This window comes from Pseudophryne corroboree, chromosome 4 (assembly GCF_028390025.1).
Source record: "Pseudophryne corroboree isolate aPseCor3 chromosome 4, aPseCor3.hap2, whole genome shotgun sequence".
Taxonomy (NCBI): domain Eukaryota; kingdom Metazoa; phylum Chordata; class Amphibia; order Anura; family Myobatrachidae; genus Pseudophryne; species Pseudophryne corroboree.
This window is the reverse complement of record NC_086447.1, coordinates 50329968-50350909: the sequence shown is the minus strand read 5'-3', so window position 1 is coordinate 50350909 and position 20942 is coordinate 50329968. Positions and strand designations below refer to the sequence as shown.

At 49.1% G+C, this 20942-nt stretch overlaps 1 protein-coding gene and 1 long non-coding RNA gene across 2 annotated transcripts in view; one reads left to right on the top strand and one right to left on the bottom strand.

The window, feature by feature from the left end:
* Positions 1 to 6974, top strand: part of EPHX2 (epoxide hydrolase 2) — a 194779-nt gene extending 187805 nt beyond the window's left edge. The window contains exon 19 of the mRNA XM_063915025.1: positions 6625 to 6974. Coding sequence (XP_063771095.1) covers positions 6625 to 6700 — 76 coding nt within the window. The 3' untranslated portion in view covers positions 6701 to 6974. The remainder of the gene's footprint in view (positions 1 to 6624) is intronic.
* The window catches only part of LOC134908845 (uncharacterized), a 51948-nt gene that overhangs the window by 5172 nt on the left and 25834 nt on the right, over positions 1 to 20942 (bottom strand). The gene's annotated exons all lie outside the window — the stretch shown is intronic.

Sequence of the window (20942 nt, the reverse complement as noted above, 5' to 3'; positions counted from 1 at the left end):
CTTAAATCTGTGGAGTTAAAATATCTCACATGGAAAGTGGTCATGCTGTTGGCCCTGGCCTGGGCCAGGCGCGTGTCAGAATTGGCGGCTTTATCCTGTAAAAGCCCTTATCTGATTTTCCATTCGGACAGGGCGGAATTGAGGACTCGTCCTCAGTTTCTCCCTAAGGTGGTTTCAGCGTTTCACCTGAACCAACCTATTGTGGTGCCTGCGGCTACTAGGGACTTGGAGGACTCCAAGTTGCTAGACGTTGTCAGGGCCCTGAAAATATATGTTTCCAGGACGGCTGGAGTCAGGAAAACTGACTCGCTGTTTATCCTGTATGCACCCAACAAGCTGGGTGCTCCTGCTTCTAAGCAGACTATTGCTCGTTGGATTTGTAGTACAATTCAGCTTGCGCATTCGGTGGCAGGCCTGCCACAGCCAAAAATCTGTAAATGCCCACTCCACAAGGAAGGTGGGCTCATCTTGGGCGGCTGCCCGAGGGGTCTCGGCTTTACAACTTTGCCGAGCAGCTACTTGGTCAGGAGCAAATACGTTTGTAAAATTCTACAAAATTGATACCCTGGCTGAGGAGGACCTGGAGTTCTCTCATTTGGTGCTGCAGAGTCATCCGCACTCTCCCGCCCGTTTGGGAGCTTTGGTATAATCCCCATGGTCCTTACGGAGTCCCCAGCATCCACTTAGGACGTTAGAGAAAATAAGAATTTACTTACCGATAATTCTATTTCTCGTAGTCCGTAGTGGATGCTGGGCGCCCATCCCAAGTGCGGATTGTCTGCAATACTGGTACATAGTTATTGTTACCAAAAAATCGGGTTATTGCTGTAGTGAGCCATCTTTTCTGGAGGCTCCTCTGTTATCATGCTGTTAACTGGGTTCAGATCACAAGTTGTACGGTGTGATTGGTGTGGCTGGTATGAGTCTTACCCGGGATTCAAGATCCTTCCTTATTGTGTACGCTCGTCCGGGCACAGTATCCTAACTGAGGCTTGGAGGGGGGTCATAGGGGGAGGAGCCAGTGCACACCAGATAGTCCTAAAGCTTTCTTTAGATGTGCCCAGTCTCCTGCGGAGCCGCTATTCCCCATGGTCCTTACGGAGTCCCCAGCATCCACTACGGACTACGAGAAATAGAATTATCGGTAAGTAAATTCTTATTTTTCTAAGCACTTCCGGTAAAGGAGCGCATGTTTGTGTGTGTGCCAAAGCAATAGGAAACAACAATGGTTCCAATGACGCCTTAGTCACATGACCTAAGAGTCAAACAAGCTGTATTTTAGGAGAAATAAAGAGAAAGTTTTCATTATTCCAAAAGTGATTGTGACATGCCAGCTAGCTGATGATGTCATAGAGCCATGTCACCTACAGTAGTGGATGTCACACATCCATGCCACCTTGTTAATGATACCATAGGGGGCTAATCCAGACCTGATCGTAGATGTGCAAAAAACCGCACATCTACAAGCAAATTCTCTGACATGTGGGAAGACTCCCAACACAGGGCTAGTCCGCCCCGCACGCCGTATCCAGCCCTCCTCTGCAGACATGCAAAAGCATCGCACGGCGGTGATGCTTTCGCATTTTTCGAGTAGCCCTCTGCCTGTACAGCCCAGCTGCAAAGGTAGACGGCTACCCGCTACGCAGCGTCTGCGTGTGACATCATGCAGCCGCCACAACCCGACCCAGCAACGCAGTTTCGGACCTTGCACATGCAAAAATCGCTTAAGAGATATCATAGATCCATGCTACTCAGTTTTCTCCTTGTACCCGTCCAAGAAATGTTCCAGATGCCGCACCAGTAGTTTGCGGAACAGCTTCTGTCCTTCTGTTATTGTTAGTTTCAATTTTGAACATTGGGGGTCATTCCGACTTGATCGCTAGCAAGCTACTTTTAGCACTCCTGCAATCAGGTAGTCGCCGCCTACAGGGGGAGGGGGGGGAATCGCTGTGCAGGGGTGCAAACGCTTGTGCAGAGAGCTGCACAGCTCAGGACTTACTCACCTGCTGCGATCATCCAGGACGGAGCTGACGTCAGGATCCCTCCCTGGAAACGGACGGACACTCCCTGAAAACGGTCAGTTGACGCCTCCGGCCGGCCCCTTCCTATCAATCTTCTTGCGTTCGCGGGTGCGATCGCTTTCTTCGTTCTATCGAGCCCTGGCGACTGCCGTCACCAGGGAGTGACGCGCCTGCACATTGTTACTCATGCGCACTACAGACCTGATCGCACCGTTGCGAAAAACGGCAGCGTGCGATCAGGTCGGAATGACCCCCAGTGTTGCATTTTAAAAATTATTGGAGTTGTCAGTGATAATGTCGATATTATCTTAGACCGCAAAGCTATACCTCTAAATACACTTTTACCGTGGAGCCGCTAGACTAAATGCACGTGCTACGCACTTTGTAGCTATTTGCGTACAGAGTCCTGCACGTGGTACGCACTTGGCGTACACACGCCGTGCTGAGTGTACGGAGTACACACAGCGAGCGCACACACTATTGATAACCTTTAAACCTTGTTAATGATATGATGTGATTACACTTTAAACCCTTAACAGCAAAGTACTGTAACGATGCTATAACTTAAACCTTAAGTCGCGCTGACGGTATAAAGTACCCGCAGTGCGTACACCTTATCAATGCTTATACACCTTATACAGATTAATCTACTTTAAAGCCCATGCAGGAAAGTGAAAACACAACACTGATTTGTAGTTGCAACCACAGGGTTCTAAGGCCTCAGTGGATTAATTCCAAAAGGTAAAAACAATACAAATCATACACTACAGGCTAACAAGTAAATCTAAACAGAATAATGGCTACAGAGAATGTACATACGTGAGAATGTTCGCAAGCGCAACCCGAGCCGGTCCTCCGCTGGTCATACAGATAGCGTTCAGAGTCTTCTGACCGGCCAGGCAACAATGGTCTTTTTATACACAACATACATACACAATACAATGGTCACTGTAATCTCATTGTCCATTGGACACAGGGATATGTCTCTACATTACAGAAAAGGTCATAGGTGGATTTGAAAAGGTGGGCGATGTCTTTCCCCAACTGCTCTTGTGGGTGGTATCCTCTGGATTCCCGCCGCATACATAAAATACAGTAAATACTGTTAATGTTCATAATCTACTTTTGTACATAACTATACGCAGGAACAAGCGATCTTTCTCTAACTAACACCGGAATGTTACCCTCAAAATACTCTACAGCTGGATACTAGACATCACCTTCAAACCTTTATCTGACCCTTCCTATCATGCAAAGGCGAATCTCTCCGTCCAGGAACTGTTTAAACTATTAATACTCGCTGACATGGTCTAGGGGAACTATATCTACAATGTACACTATTTGGGTTAAATATGTAATGTTCTAATAACCCTCTATGTGCTCACAAACTCTACCGTAAATGCGCATACCACGCGCTAAGGCGCATGGCCGTGAAAAGCTCCGTTACGCAGATTGCGGATATGCGCACGCACGGCAGACTGAGTGCACGCGCAGCGGGCATGAGCCTGGGGTTAGTACGTTAGGCATGCATTACAATATTTTTCGACTTTGACATCAGTGTATTGCATTGTAATTTCACTCATGCGTTTCTTTAATGATGTAATGACAATAAACTGGTTGAATTGAATTAACTACGGATTAGCTCAGGAACCGCAGCTTCCACTTTCACTATTCTTACTATTCCCCATTTACTGATCCCTCTCTCCTTGTGCTCCCATTCCCCCTGAGATGATTATTTCTAGAGCTGTACCTAAACTCTTTTTACATCACCGTGCGTGCGCTAAGCCACCTCCCTGTTACTGCCCAGGGACTCCCAATACATTTCTGAGACCGTGCACCTCAACCGCAACTCCACTAGCTGGATGCATGCACACAAGAGTGGAATCGCTCCACTGCATCAGACATCGCCGCTGCATCTGACTCACGTTCAGGCCCTTCGTCTCAGCTCCTTTCTATGACCTGTTGCAGCTCTTCTTTCAGTTTCTACCACTCTGCGCCCGGGATCCGGTCAGGATCCTGGCAGTCAGAATACCGACACCGCAATCCCGACACTATTTGGAATGCTGGTGCCGGAATCCTGACAGTCAGGATCCCGAACGAGCGGACACTGCAGCGCCGGACAGGTAGGCCGCAGGGGGTGGTGGGGAAGGGGGGGGGGGTTAGGTTTCGGCTATGGGGAAGGGAGTTAGGTTTAGGCACCCTCCAGGGAGGGTTAGTCTACGGGGAGGGAGGGGTAGGTTTAGGCTGCGGGGAGGGTTAGGCTGTTGGGATTCTAATCGTTGGGATGCCACGGCTGGTATTCTGACTGCTGCCATCCTGCCCGCTGGCATTTTATACCCAGCACCTGTGCCCTGTTTGGGATATCTCACGGACGTCTCCTATCTTATCTATTAATATGGTAAAATAATAAATATTATTGGCCATGTCTAGATAATATCCACTGTGCTGCAGCTGTACTACAGGGAATGTATCCTGTCATCCTGAGCTGCATTAATGGACAATTCATTACACATCGTACTCCACAGATAGTTCACAGATCACTGTTGCACCACAGGGAACCCCTTACAGAAGCAGCACTCTCAGCTGGAGTATATTCAGCCGGTTATGTCAGATTAATAAGATATTGGAAGGGAACTGGAGGGGGGTCCTTTTTGTCGGAAGCATACTTGCTAAGAACTGCAGATTGCCAGGATTTAAAGATCAAAATCTAAACAACCAATCAGGATAATACACAGACACGTATCTGTTAGCTGAATGGGGCGATGCTCTGCAGATCACTAGCGGCGGTAATACAGAGCGGTTACATAATAACTTGTTAGGAAGTGGTTTGAATGAATGAGCTTTATTCCCTTACAGTCTTGTTACACGCATCATTTCCTTATCTAAAAATATACAGATGCGTCCTCATACATCATTACTGTGGTCGCAGCAAACAGCCCCTCTCGGCACGCCAGGTCCTGTGTGACTCTGCTAGCGGTGGGCGCATTTTTTTGCATCTTTTACCTAAAAAAATGCATCTTAGTCGCAATTCGATGCAACAAGGATGCACCAGGAGTCTTCACTGATTCATTTGCTATGTGACACTTGTATATCTGTGTGCTGAGACTCTGAATCTGCATACGAAGTGCTACAATGTAGCAGCTGCGGCTTCTTTCCACGCCAAGTTCCGTTGTGCTTCATATACTGACTCGTCACACACAGATATATAAGCGCTGCATATCAGATTAATCAGTGCAGTCTCCTGGACGGCTTCTCCGTTCTGTTGCAGCGTTGGATCACTGTCTGGCAGGCATTGGACTAACCGAAAGATTATTCAGGATAGGTGCTACAGTGCTGAGGCCAGTAAATCTGCATTGGAAGACACAGACACCGGCCTTGGCTCGCCCAGAAAACGGGGCCGTCACTCCCCTCTTTTCTGAAACGCACTCCATCCCCTCCCCCAACAGCCACAGCCTACAAATCAGGCTGCAACGTTCAGAGCACTGCGACCACAGGGCAGCACATCACCTGCCTTCTGCAAAACTACGGACACATCGAAAAACCTTTTACTTCTGATTCAGCCCCATAGTCAGCCCGGGAAGGGCACCGGTGTTCAATCCGGCTGACTGTAGGGTGCTGGAGTGATTGTATGCTTCCGCCATGCAGGGAGAGGATTGACTGCCACTGCTTCTCTCCCCAAGCATTGTGTGCTGGTCAGTTCTATCTCTCCCTGCACGGCTCTCTGCAAGGGGGAGGGGGGAGAGCGGGACCCGTGTGGGCCCCTCCAACAGTCCCAGGTCCGGGAAAAGAGTACCCCCCATCCCCTTGACGCCACTTGCCACAGAAGTTCCTGGCTCTATGGGTTAACATAACCGCGACACCTGAAAACGCAATTTCTCGGGGACTGTTAACTGCAGCCTCTACGAGCTGCCTTTGGGCCTAATTGAGTAGCCCTGATCCTTCAGCTAGCCTGCGGTAAATGACCATGGCTAATTGAATTGCCCCCATAATCTGTAGCAGTATAGATTAGTGAGTCTGAGGACTGTGGGGCAGATTTATTAAGCCTGGAGAAGTGATAGAGCAGTGATAAGTGTAAGGTGATAACGCACCCGCCAATCAGCTCCAATATGTAAATTAACAGTTAGGAGCTGATTGGCTGGTGCGTTATCATTTCTCCAGGCTTAATACATCTGCCCCTGTGTGTAATATAGACAACTTCACACAACACAATCCTTTACAGCTGAGATGGGAGAATGTTTTTAGAAGTTCTGCACAAGATAATCGCCTCGTTCCACATTTTATGGCAAAAATGTCCATGTTCTGGCACCACAATCTGCCAGTACCTATACCCACCCCACGCAGCACAGTGACTCATCCTCCCGGCTCCACAATGTACAAATGGTAAAGGCTGTGCCTGGAGTTTGGCTTCTCTGAGCAATGGCTTGTACAGTACCAGCCCAAATCTCAATCTCACAGCAATTTCATTCATCCTTCCATCAGGAGGTAAAATCTGAACCTTTTCTGTGATGTTACACAGGGACGGTGGTGAATGAAGAGACCTGGAGATGACTGAAAATAAGGATTATTAATGCCTGTTATTAACATGATGTTTGATGCTTTCCAGGCCGGCTGCCCTGAATGAGATCCTCCTCAAGTGGTTGGGAGAGATTCACACGTCCGCTGTCCCTTCCAAGCTCTGAGCGTCGCAGCTCCCTCCTGCCCGCGTCTTTGTACTTGCTGCACACAGAGGAGCATCCGCCGAGGGTGGCCGAGACTGGATCCCTGCCTGACACCAGCGCGCTAATTGTCTGGTGGTCGTGCGACTAATGCAGAAAGTGGTTCCTATTAGCAAAGCCTTAACAGGAAATTGCTATCTATAATGAATGTTTTTACAGATTCCACATAATAATTACCTTGAATGTTTTGCCAGAAACTGCAAATTATGACTAATAAAGTGTTTTTTATGCAATTAAAGATGCTCTTCTTTGCAGTGTATTACCGGGCTGTAAAAGCACATCCACATACTGTACTGCCAAAGCATTTACAGACACAGACCGAATCGCTTTACTGTAGCTATGACTTGGTAAATATTATTACAGCAGGAAATACATAATTATTGACTTAATTAGGCCCTACAGCAACCATTACTATCACGCGCTTTCATGTAATAATGGTTTATATTCTGTACTTGGGCCTGATCTGAGTTACAGGCAGACTGCATACAATTACAGCGCTCATGTAGTTTAGGCGGTGACTGGTAGGTGGCCTTAAGTGAATGCAAATAAAGTCCTTCGGGTGTGTTATGTCACTGGCATTTTATCACACCCAAGACTCCGGCAGCAGACGCAAGATTTGACGCAGTAGCGACCCCCTCTGTATCAGGCCCATATTCATTTTTGTTGCTATGGGATACATACCAGTGAACAAATCAGATGTGTGTGATAAAATATTATGGCCCAGACAGGGACGATGTTCACAGACTTAAGTGATTTTATTTTGTGGGGGACTGCGGATGCGCAGAATTCCCTAAAAGCTTGTAAGCCGCATGCAGTACACTGTGAGTGCGCAGTCGCAGCTTGTATGCCGCATGTAGTACACTGTGAGTGCACACAGAGGCGCAGCTTGTATGCCGCATGCAGTACACTGTGAGTGCACACAGAGGCGCAGCTTGTATGCCGCATGTAGTACACAGTGAGTGCGCAGAGTCGCAGCTTGTATGCCGCATGCAGTACACTGTGAGTGCACACAGAGGTGCAGCTTGTATGCCGCATGCAGTACACAGTGAGTGCACACAGAGGCGCAGCTTGTATGCCGCATGTAGTACACAGTGAGTGCGCAGAGTCGCAGTTTGTATGCCGCATGCAGTACACTGTGAGTGCACACAGAGGTGCAGCTTGTATGCCGCATGCAGTACACAGTGAGTGCACACAGAGGCGCAGCTTGTATGCCGCATGTAGTACACAGTGAGTGCGCAGAGTCGCAGTTTGTATGCCGCATGCAGTACACTGTGAGTGCACACAGAGGAGCAGCTTGTATGCCGCATGTAGTACACTATGAGTGCGCACAGAGGAGCAGTTTGTATGCCGCATGTAGTACACTATGAGTGCGCACAGAGGAGCAGTTTGTATGCCGCATGTAGTACACTATGAGTGCGCACAGAGGAGCAGTTTGTATGCCGCATGTAGTACACTATGAGTGCGCACAGAGGAGCAGTTTGTATGCCGCATGTAGTACACTATGAGTGCGCACAGAGGAGCAGTTTGTATGCCGCATGCAGTACACTGTGAGTGCACACAGAGGAGCAGCTTGTATGCCGCATGTAGTACACTATGAGTGCGCACAGAGGAGCAGTTTGTATGCCGCATGTAGTACACTATGAGTGCGCACAGAGGAGCAGTTTGTATGCCGCATGCTGTACACTGTGAGTGCACACAGAGGCGCAGCTTGTATGCCGCATGCAGTACACAGTGAGTGCGCACAGAGGCGCAGCTTCTATACCGCATGCAGTATACTGTCAGTGCGCACAGAGGAGCAGCTTGTATGCCGCATGCATGAGTGCGCACAGAGGTGCAGCTTGTATGCCGCATGCAGTACACTGAGTTCACACAGGCGCAGCTTGGAAGGTATGCAAAGATTTATGCTGTTGACACAGTTTGGAGAGCTGATTACACTTGGTGTTTTATAAGACTCTGTTTGTGTACGAGCTAAGACGTTATATTGCATGTGAGCACAAGTTCCATAATATCCGTGGAGCATTTGGGATGAAAAAAGATGAGTCGAGGAGGGAAGTAAAGGATCTGATGTCACTTTTTTATTTGGCACGCATATTATTATTCTCCATAAGGATTGTGATCACACTGAAGGTCCTAGCTCAGTGCTGATTTCCTGGCAGTATGCAGTGAGCCATAACATGAGCACACAACAGAAGAGGTTACCTAACTCAAGGCAGCTGTGAAAAAAGAGCTGATACAGAACAACAAAGAGTTTTTTTTACCTAAAGAGTTTATTGAATGCTCGTCTTACTCCGAGTTCAGAATGATCCAAATGTCTGGTAGCCTCCCGCATGTACCTATAAAAGAGGTGAATGGACACAGATCGACTTATCTGCCATCCTGACGAAGCCTTTTGTAGGTGAAACGCGTAGAGCGCAGAGCGCATCGATCCTATTCAACGCCGTCTAGCGCTAAGAGCGGCGTGTACGGGAATCCGCCGGCGGAATCTGGACCTTATTCACTTCAGGGACAGTCTTCTCTTTGGACACTGCACATTGAAAGTTTTGTGGAGAGACCACTATGAGGTACTGTACAGCCTGAATTACATTCATACTTTTGGAGGCTGGGCTCATAGAGACAAATCACGGATCACCAGACGTGGAATATTCACTGACTTTAGGGGAAGGATAAAATACCCTTGTTGCAGCTGAGTTCATAGAGACCTTTAGGGTATCAGCACAGCTTCAACCATACTAATTGCACACAGCACCCATAGTGGTTTTGAAAAATCAACAGCTGTGAAATATCCACTTCCCTTCTGTTTAAGATCACCAGACGTGGAATACTCAGTGCTACCAGCTCACTGATTACTTCTAGGGGAAGGAGTAAGTCGCTGAGAAACGCATCCTCACCGCATTTAATTATATAGAGACTGTACAAGTATTCGAAAGAACTGAGCAATAATTGGTGAAAATCCATCCTTTATGTTATATGTAGTCTGTCTTTTGTATATGTTTACCGGTAATAGGTTGTTTCACTAGTGTAATAATTTACGCTGTTTTAGAATAGATATCAATTCTTCCTTTTTCAAAATAAACATATGTTTTTAAAAAATTTGATTCATAGTTTTGATTACCCTATGATTTGCGCTGGGGAAACTTTGTTTTCTACGCATGCAGTACACTGTCAGTGCGCACAGAGGCGCAGCTTCTATACCGCATGCAGTACACTGTCAGTGCGCACAGAGGCGCAGCTTCTATACCGCATGCAGTATACTGTCAGTGCGCACAGAGGAGCAGCTTGTATGCCGCATGCAGCACACTGTCAGTGCGCACAGAGGAGCTGCTTGTATGCCGCATGCATGAGTGCGCAGAGGTGCAGCTTGTATGCCGCATGCAGTACACTGAGTTCACACAGGCGCAGCTTGTATGCCGCATGCAGTACACAGTGAGTGCACACAGGCGCAGCTTGTATGCTGCATGCAGTACACAGTGAGTGCACACAGAGGCGCAGCTTGTATGCCGCATGCAGTACACAGTGAGTGCACACAGAGGCGCAGCTTGTATGCCGCATGCAGTACACTGAGTGTGCACAGAGGTGCAGCTTGTATGCCACATGCAGTACACTGTCAGTTCACACAGGCGCAGCTTGTATGCCGCATTTAGTACACTGTCAGTGCGCACAGAGGTGCAGCTTGTATGCCGCATGCAGTACACTGAATGCACAGAGGCGCAGCTTGTATGCCGCATGCAGTACACAGTGAGTGCGCACAGAGGCGCAGCTTCTATACCGCATGCAGTATACTGTCAGTGCGCACAGAGGAGCAGCTTGTATGCCGCATGCATGAGTGCGCACAGAGGTGCAGCTTGTATGCCGCATGCAGTACACTGAGTTCACACAGGCGCAGCTTGGAAGGTATGCAAAGATTTATGCTGTTGACACAGTTTGGAGAGCTGATTACACTTGGTGTTTTATAAGACTCTGTTTGTGTACGAGCTAAGACGTTATATTGCATGTGAGCACAAGTTCCATAATATCCGTGGAGCATTTGGGATGAAAAAAGATGAGTCGAGGAGGGAAGTAAAGGATCTGATGTCACTTTTTTATTTGGCACGCATATTATTATTCTCCATAAGGATTGTGATCACACTGAAGGTCCTAGCTCAGTGCTGATTTCCTGGCAGTATGCAGTGAGCCATAACATGAGCACACAACAGAAGAGGTTACCTAACTCAAGGCAGCTGTGAAAAAAGAGCTGATACAGAACAACAAAGAGTTTTTTTTACCTAAAGAGTTTATTGAATGCTCGTCTTACTCCGAGTTCAGAATGATCCAAATGTCTGGTAGCCTCCCGCATGTACCTATAAAAGAGGTGAATGGACACAGATCGACTTATCTGCCATCCTGACGAAGCCTTTTGTAGGTGAAACGCGTAGAGCGCAGAGCGCATCGATCCTATTCAACGCCGTCTAGCGCTAAGAGCGGCGTGTACGGGAATCCGCCGGCGGAATCTGGACCTTATTCACTTCAGGGACAGTCTTCTCTTTGGACACTGCACATTGAAAGTTTTGTGGAGAGACCACTATGAGGTACTGTACAGCCTGAATTACATTCATACTTTTGGAGGCTGGGCTCATAGAGACAAATCACGGATCACCAGACGTGGAATATTCACTGACTTTAGGGGAAGGATAAAATACCCTTGTTGCAGCTGAGTTCATAGAGACCTTTAGGGTATCAGCACAGCTTCAACCATACTAATTGCACACAGCACCCATAGTGGTTTTGAAAAATCAACAGCTGTGAAATATCCACTTCCCTTCTGTTTAAGATCACCAGACGTGGAATACTCAGTGCTACCAGCTCACTGATTACTTCTAGGGGAAGGAGTAAGTCGCTGAGAAACGCATCCTCACCGCATTTAATTATATAGAGACTGTACAAGTATTCGAAAGAACTGAGCAATAATTGGTGAAAATCCATCCTTTATGTTATATGTAGTCTGTCTTTTGTATATGTTTACCGGTAATAGGTTGTTTCACTAGTGTAATAATTTACGCTGTTTTAGAATAGATATCAATTCTTCCTTTTTCAAAATAAACATATGTTTTTAAAAAATTTGATTCATAGTTTTGATTACCCTATGATTTGCGCTGGGGAAACTTTGTTTTCTACGCATGCAGTACACTGTCAGTGCGCACAGAGGCGCAGCTTCTATACCGCATGCAGTACACTGTCAGTGCGCACAGAGGCGCAGCTTCTATACCGCATGCAGTATACTGTCAGTGCGCACAGAGGAGCAGCTTGTATGCCGCATGCAGCACACTGTCAGTGCGCACAGAGGAGCTGCTTGTATGCCGCATGCATGAGTGCGCAGAGGTGCAGCTTGTATGCCGCATGCAGTACACTGAGTTCACACAGGCGCAGCTTGTATGCCGCATGCAGTACACAGTGAGTGCACACAGGCGCAGCTTGTATGCTGCATGCAGTACACAGTGAGTGCACACAGAGGCGCAGCTTGTATGCCGCATGCAGTACACAGTGAGTGCACACAGAGGCGCAGCTTGTATGCCGCATGCAGTACACTGAGTGTGCACAGAGGTGCAGCTTGTATGCCACATGCAGTACACTGTCAGTTCACACAGGCGCAGCTTGTATGCCGCATTTAGTACACTGTCAGTGCGCACAGAGGTGCAGCTTGTATGCCGCATGCAGTACACTGAATGCACAGAGGCGCAGCTTGTATGCCGCATGCAGTACACTGAATGCACAGAGGCGCAGCTTGTATGCCGCATGCAGTACACTGTGAGTGCACAGAGGCGCAGCTTGTATGCCGCAAGCAGAACACAGTGAGTGCACACAGGCGCAGCTTGTATGTCGCATGCAGTACACTGAGTTCACACAGGCGCAGCTTGTATGCCGCATGCAGTACACTGTGAGTGCACACAGAGGAGCAGCTTGTATGCCGCATGCAGTACACTGAGTGCACACAGAGACGCAGCTTGTATGCCGCATGCAGTACACTGCACACAGAGGCGCAGCTTGTATGCCGCATGCAGTACACTGCACACAGGCGGAGCTTGTATGCCGCATGCAGTTCACTGTGAGTGCACACAGAGGAGCAGCTTGTATGCCACATGCAGTACACTGTCAGTGCGCACAGAGGAGCAGCTTGTATGCCGCATGCATGAGTGCGCACATAGGTGCAGCTTGTATGCTGCATGTAGTACACTGTGAGTGCACACAGAGGCGCAGCTTGTATGCCACATACAGTACACTGAGTGCACACAGAGGAGCAGCTTGTATGCCACATGCAGTACACTGCACATAGAGGTGCAGCTTGTATGCCGCATGCAGTACACTGCACACAGGCAGAGCTTGTATGCCGCATGCAGTTCACTGTGAGTGCACACAGAGGAGCAGCTTGTATGCCACATGCAGTACACTGTCAGTGCGCACAGAGGAGCAGCTTGTATGCCGCATGCATGAGTGCGCACAGAGGCGCAGCTTGTATGCCGCATGCAGTACACTGTGAATGCACACAGGCGCAGCTTGTATGCCGCATGCAGTTCACTGTGAGTGCACACAGAGGAGCAGCTTGTATGCCACATACAGTACACTGAGTGCACACAGAGGAGCAGCTTGTATGCCGCATGCAGTACACTGAGTGTGCACAGAGGCTCAGCTCTTATGTCGCATGATGCAGCATGTATGCCGCATGCAGTACACTGAGTGCACACAGTCGCAGCTTGTATGCCGCATGCAGAACACTGTGTGCGCACACAGTCGCAGCTTGTATGCCGCATGCAGTACACTGAGTGCACACAGGCGCAGCTTGCATGCCGCATGCAGAACACTGCGCACAGAGGCGCAGCTTGTATGCCGCATGTAGTACACTGTGAGTTGCACACAGAGACGCAGCTTGCATGCAGTACACGGAGTTCACACAGGCGCAGCTTGTATGCCGCATACAGTACACAGTGCACACAGAGGCGCAGCTTGTATGCCGCATACAGTACACTGAGTGAGCTTGTATGCCGCATGCTGTACACTGAGTGCGCAGATAGGCGCAGCTTGTGTGCTGCATGCAGTACACTGAGTGCACACACAGAGGCGCAGCTTGTATGCCGCATGCAGTACACTGTGAGTGCACACAGGAGCAGCTTGTATGCCGCATGCAGTACACTGTGAGTGCACACAGAGGAGCAGCTTGTATGCCGCATGCAGTACACTGAGTGCACATAGAGGAGCAGCTTGTATGCCGCATGCAGTACACTGAGTGCACACAGAGGAGCAGCTTGTATGCCGCATGCAGTACAGTGTGAGTGCACACAGAGGCGCACCTTGTATGTTGCATGCAGTACACTGTGAGTGCACACAGAGGCGCAGCTTGTATGTCGCATGCAGTACACTGTGAGTGCACACAGAGGAGCAGCTTGTATGCCGCATGCAGTACACTGTGAGTGCACACAGAGGAGCAGCTTGTATGCCGCATGCAGTACACTGTGAGTGCACACAGAGGTGCAGCTTGTATGCCGCATGCAGTACACTGTGAGTGCACACAGAGGAGCAGCTGCGAGTGAGAAGCACGGAGTGCAAAGTGTACTGGAAATGTATTCCTAGGTGGTGAGATGCACCAAGGTGTACCGGCTTAGGGACGTGTTATGGTAGTGTCAGGGGGCGCAATCTCAGGTATTTAGTCACTCACATTGGAGGCCGTACCGTGACGGGGAATCTGCACATAGCATGGGGCTGGTACGCATTTTGATGGTGCGACCATTGGTGGAATCTAAAGCTGCACCAATCTATTACAGCGTCTATAGATGCTTAAAGAGGGCGTCTCAGCTTGTACAGTCAGGCGGACGCTGGCGCTGCAGGGGACGGACTGATATGAGCATTACCATAAAGGTGCAGCTACAACCAAAGACACTAAAGCAGCGTGCGGCACAGGCTCAGCCCGTGTCTGGTTGATATAAAGACAGCTGCAAAGTACACAGACAAACTGATAAATCAATGTACTGTACTGATTCAGATTTGTACACACATGCCTACGCAGCCTACGGACTGGCTAATCATTGCAAGTGAGGCAGCCGCCCAGAAAAGAATATAGACGCCCACCGGGGCCCTCGCCAAGTCCTCAGCACCCTGAGTGTATGACTACGTAGACTGGCCATGGCAGTAGCGATGCTGACTCCATGTTTCTCTAACATCCTAGAGGATGCTGGGGACTCCGTAAGGACCATGTGGATAGACAGGTTCCGCAGGAGACATGGGCACTTTAAGAAAGAATTTAGTTCTGGGTGTGCACTGGCTCCTCCCTCTATGCCCCTCCTCCAGACCTCGGTTGATTACTGTGCCCAGTGGAGAATGGGTGCTTTTCAGTGAGCTCTCCTGAGTTTGCTGACAGAAAGTATTTTGTTAGGTTTTTTATTTTAAGGGAGCTCTGCTGGCAACAGACTCCCTGCATCGAGGGACTGAGGGGAGAGAAGCAAACCTACTCTCTGAGTGCTAGGTCCTGCTTCTTAGGCTACTGGACACCATTAGTTCCAGAGGGATCGGTACGCAGGATCTCACCCTAGCCGTCCGTCCCGGAGCCGCGCCGCCGCCCCCCTCGCAGAGCCGGAAGATAGAAGCCGGGTGAGTATGAGAAGAAAAGAAGACTTCACAGGCGGCAGAAGACTTCATGATCTTCACTGAGGTAACGCACAGCACTGCAGCTGTGCGCCATTGCTCCCACACACCTCACATATTCCGGTCACTGTAAGGGTGCAGGGCGCAGGGGGGGCGCCCTGGGCAGCAATTTGGACCCCTTTTTGGCAAAAGTATAACATATATACAGCTGGGCACTGTATATATGTATGAGCCCCTGCCAAATTTACAGTTTAAGCGGGACAGAAGCTCCGCCGCCGAGGGGGCGGGGCTTCTCCCTCAGCACTCACCAGCGCCATTTTTTCTCCACAGCACCGCTGAGAGGAAGCTCCCCGGACTCTCCCCTGCTTATACACGGTAGAAGAGGGTTGAAAAAGAGAGGGGGGGGGGGGGGGGGCACATAATTCGACGCAAAAAGTACATACAGCAGCTACTGGGTTAACATTAAGTTACTGTGTTATTCCTGGGTTATATAGCGCTGGGGTGTGTGCTGGCATACTCTCTCTCTGTCTCTCCAAAGGGCCTTGTGGGGGAACTGTCTTCAGAAAGAGCATTCCCTGTGTGTGTGGTGTGTCGGTACGCGTGTGTCGACATGTCTGAAGAAGAAGGCTATGTTGGGGAGGAGCGGGAGCAAATGAATGTGGTGTCTCCGCCGACGGCGCCAACACCTGACTGGATGGATATGTGGAAGGTTTTAAATGCTAGTGTAAACTCATTGCATAAAAGATTAGACAAGGCAGAAGCCTTGGGACAGTCAGGGTCTCAACCCATGCCTGATCCTATGTCGCAGGGACCGTCAGGGTCTCATAAGCGTCCACTATCCCAAATTGTTGACACAGATACCGACACGGATTCTGACTCCAGTGTCGATTACGATGATGCAAAGTTACAACCAAAATTGGCTAAATCCATTCGATATATGATTATAGCAATAAAGGATGTTTTGCACATCACAGAGGAACTCCCTGTCCCTGACACGAGGGTGCATATGTATAAGGGAAAGAAGCCTGAGGTAACCTTTCCCCCCTCACACGAGCTGAATGAGTTATGTGAAAAGGCTTGGGAATCGCCAGATAAAAGACTGCAGATTTCCAAACGGATTCTTATGGCGTATCCTTTCCCACCAACGGATAGGTTACAATGGGAATCCTCCCCTAGGGTGGACAAAGCATTAACACGCTTATCCAAGAAGGTAGCCCTACCGTCCCAGGATACGGCTACCCTCAAAGATGCTGCTGACCGCAAACAAGAGGTTACCCTGAAGTCCATTTATACACATTCAGGTACCTTACTAAGACCGGCAATTGCGTCTGCCTGGGTGTGTAGTGCTGTAGCGGCATGGACGGATACCTTATCTGAGGAGATTGATACCCTAGATAAGGATACTATTTTATTGACCCTGGGGCATATTAAAGATGCTGTCCTATATATGAGAGATGCTCATAGAGACATTAGTCTACTGGGTTCTAGAATAAACGCTATGTCGATTTCTGCCAGAAGAGTCCTATGGACACGGAAATGGACAGGAGATGCCGACTCATAAAGGCATATGGAGGTTTTACCTTACAGGGGTGAGGAATTGTTCGGAGAAGGTCTCTTGGACCTAGTCTCCACAGCTACAGCTGGAAAATCAATTTTTTTGCCTTATATTCCCTCACAGCCTAAGAGAGCACCGCATTATCAAATGCAGTCCTTTCGTTCACAAAGAAACAAGAAAGTGCGAGGTGCGTCCTTTCTTGCCAGAGGTAGGGGCAGAGGAAAGAAGCTGCACAACACAGCTAGTTCCCAGGAACAGAAGTCCTCCCCGGCCTCTACGAAATCCACCGCATGACGCTGGGGCTCCACTGGCGGAGTCCTGCCCAGTGGGGGCACGTCTTCGGATTTTCAGCCACATATGGGTTCACTCCCAGGTGGATCCCTGGGCAATAGAAATTGTTTCTCAGGGTTACAAGCTGGAATTCGAAAAGATGCCTCCTCGCCGATTTTTCAGATCGGCCCTACCAGCTTCTCCCCAAGAGAGTGAGATAGTGTTAAATGCAATACAAAAATTGTATCTTCAACAGGTGGTGGATAAGGTTCCCCTCCTTCAACAAGGAAAGGGTTATTACTCGACCATGTTTGTAGTCCCGAAACCGGATGGTTCGGTCAGACCCATATTAAATTTAAAATCCCTGAACCTATACTTGAAAAGGTTCAAGTTCAAGATGGAATCGCTAAGAGCGGTCATCGCAATCCTGGAAGGGGGGGATTTTATGGTGTCCCTGGACATAAAGGATGCATACCTTCATGTCCCCATTTATCCACCTCATCAGGCAGACCTCAGATTTGCAGTACAGGATTGGCATTACCAATTTCAGACGTTGCCGTTTGGTCTCTCCACGGCCCCGAGAATTTTCACCAAGGTAATGGCGGAAATGATGGTGCTCCTGCGGAAGCAAGGTGTCACAATTATCCCGTACTTGGACGATCTCCTCATAAAAGCAAGATCAAGAGAGCAGTTGCTGAACAGCGTATCACTTTCACTGGAAGTGCTACAGCAGCACGGCTGGATTCTCAATATACCAAAGTCGCAGTTGGTTCCTACGACTCGTCTGCCTTTCTTGGGCATGCTTCTGGACACGGACCAGAAGAGGGTTTATCTCCCGATGGAAAAAGCCCAGGAACTCATGACTCTGGTCAGGAACCTATTGAAACCAAAACAGGTGTCTGTGCATCACTGCACTCGAGTCCTGGGAAAGATGGTGGCATCATACGAGGCCATTCCCTTCGGCAGGTTCCATGCGAGGACTTTCCAATGGGACCTACTGGCCAAGTGGTCCGGGTCACATCTACAGATGCATCGGTTGATCACCCTGTGCCCCAGGGCCAGGGTGTCACTCCTGTGGTGGCTGCAGAGTGCTCACCTTCTCGAGGGCCGCCGATTCGGCATTCAGGACTGGATCCTGGTGACCACGGACGCAAGCCTCCGAGGTTGGGGAGCAGTCACACAGGGAAGAAATTTCCAAGGTCTTTGGTCAAGTCAAGAGACTTGTCTTCACATCAACATCCTAGAGCTAAGGGCCATATACAACGCCCTGCGTCAAGCGGAGACCTTACTTCGCGACCAACCGGTTCTGATCCAGTCAGACAACATCACTGCAGTGGCTCATGTAAACCGCCAAGGCGGCACAAGGAGCAAAGTGGCGATGGCGGAAGCCACCAGGATTTTTCGCTGGGCGAAGAATCATGTAAGCGCACTGTCAGCAGTGTTCATTCCGGGAGTGGACAACTGGGAAGCAGACTTCCTCAGCAGACACGACCTACACCCGGGAGAGTGGGGACTTCATCAGGAAGTCTTCACACAGATTACAAGTCGGTGGGGACGGACACAGGTGGACATGATGGCGTCCCGACTCAACAAAAAGCTACAGCGGTATTGCGCCAGGACAAGAGACCCTCAGGCAGTAGCTGTAGACGCCCTAGTGACACCGTGGGTGTTCTAGTCAGTCTATGTATTTCCTCCTCTTCCTCTCATACCCAAGGTGTTGAGGATTATAAGAAGAAAAGGAGTGAGAACAATCCTCATTGTTCCAGATTGGCCACGAAGGACCTGGTATCCAGATCTGCAGGAAATGCTCACAGAAGATCCGTGGTCTCTTCCTCTAAGACAGGACCTGTTGCAGCAGGGCCCTGTCTGTTCCAAGATTTACCGCGGCTGCGTTTGACGGCATGGCGGTTGAACGCCGGATCCTAGCAGAGAAAGGCATTCCGGTTGAGGTTATACCTACGCTGATAATGGCTAGGAAGGACGTAACGTCAAAACATTATCACCGTATATGGCGAAAATATGTTTCTTGGCGTGAGGCAAGGAATGCTCCTACAGAAGAATTCCATCTGGGCCGTTTCCTTCACTTCCTACAAACTGGGGTGAATTTGGGCCTAAAATTAGGCTCCGTTAAGGTCCAGATTTCGTCCCTATCCATTTTCTTTCAAAAAGAATTGGCTTCTCTCCCAGAAGTTCAGACTTTTGTGAAGGGAGTACTGCATATTCAGCCTCCTTTTGTACCTCCGGTGGCGCCTTGGGACCTTAACGTGGTGTTAAGTTTCCTAAAGTCACACTGGTTTGAACCACTTAAAACGGTGGAGTTGAAATATCTCACGTGGAAGGTGGTCATGTTATTAGCCTTAGCTTCGGCTAGGCGAGTGTCAGAATTGGCGGCTTTGTCACATAAAAGCCCCTATCTGGCTTTCTATATGGATAGAGCGGAATTGCGGACCCGTCCTCAATTTCTGCCAAAAGTGGTATCATCTTTTCATATGAACCAACCTATTGTGGTGCCTGTGTCTACACGTGACTTGGAGGATTCCGAGTTACTTGACGTAGTCAGAGCTTTGAAAATTTACGTGGCCAGAACGGCTAGGGTCAGGAAAACTGAAGCGCTGTTTGTCCTGTATGCATCCAACAAGATTGGTGACCCTGCTTCAAAGCAAACTATTGCTCGCTGGATTTGTAACACAATTCAGCAAGCGCATTCTACGGCTGGATTGCCGTTACCAAAATCGGTTAAGGCCCATTCCACTAGGAAGGTGGGCTCTTCTTGGGCGGCTGGCCGAGGGGTCTCGGCACTACAGCTGTGTCGAGCTGTAGGGTTCAAACACCTTGATACCCTGGCTGAGGAGGACCTCATGTTTGCTCAATCGGTGCTGCAGAGTCATCCGCACTCTCCCGCCCGTTTGGGAGCTTTGGTATAATCCCCATGGTCCTTACGGAGTCCCCTGCCTGCTGAATCGTGTTACAGATCCAGCGAGCAATAGTCTGCTTTGAAGCAGGGCCACCAAGCTTGTTGGCTGCATACAGGACAAACAGCGCTTCTGTTTTCCTGACTCTAGCCATTCTGGCCACATACATTTTCAAAGCCCTGACCACATCAAGGGACTCGGAATCCTCCAAGGCACGTGTAGCCACAGGCACCACAATAGGTTGGTTCATATGAAAAGATGAGACCACCTTAGGCAGGAACTGAGGACGGGTCCGCAATTCCGCTCTATCCATATGGAAACCAGATAGGGGCTTTTATGTGACAAAGCCGCGAATTCCGACACTCACCTAGCCGAAGCCAAGGCTAATAACATGACCACTTTCCAGGTGAGGTATTTCAACTCCACCGTCTTAAGTGGTTCAAACCAGTGCGACTTAAGGAAACTTAACACCACGTTAAGGTCCCAAGGCGCCACCGGAGGTACAAAAGGAGGCTGAATATGCAGTACTCCCTTCACAAACGTTTGTACTTCAGGGAGAGAAGCCAATTCTTTTTGAAAGAAAATGGATAGGGCCGAAATCTGGACCTTAATGGAGCCTAATTTTAGGCCCAAATTCACTCCAGTTTGCAGGAAGTGAAGAAAACGGCCCAGATGGAATTCTTCCGTAGGAGCATTCCTGGCCTCACACCAAGAAACATACTTTCGCCATATGCGGTGATAATGTTTTGACATTACGTCCTTCCGAGCCTTTATTAGCGTAGGGATGACCTCCACCGGAATGCCTTTCTCTGCTAGGATCCGGCGTTCAACCGCCATGCCGTCAAGCGTAGCCGCGGTAAGT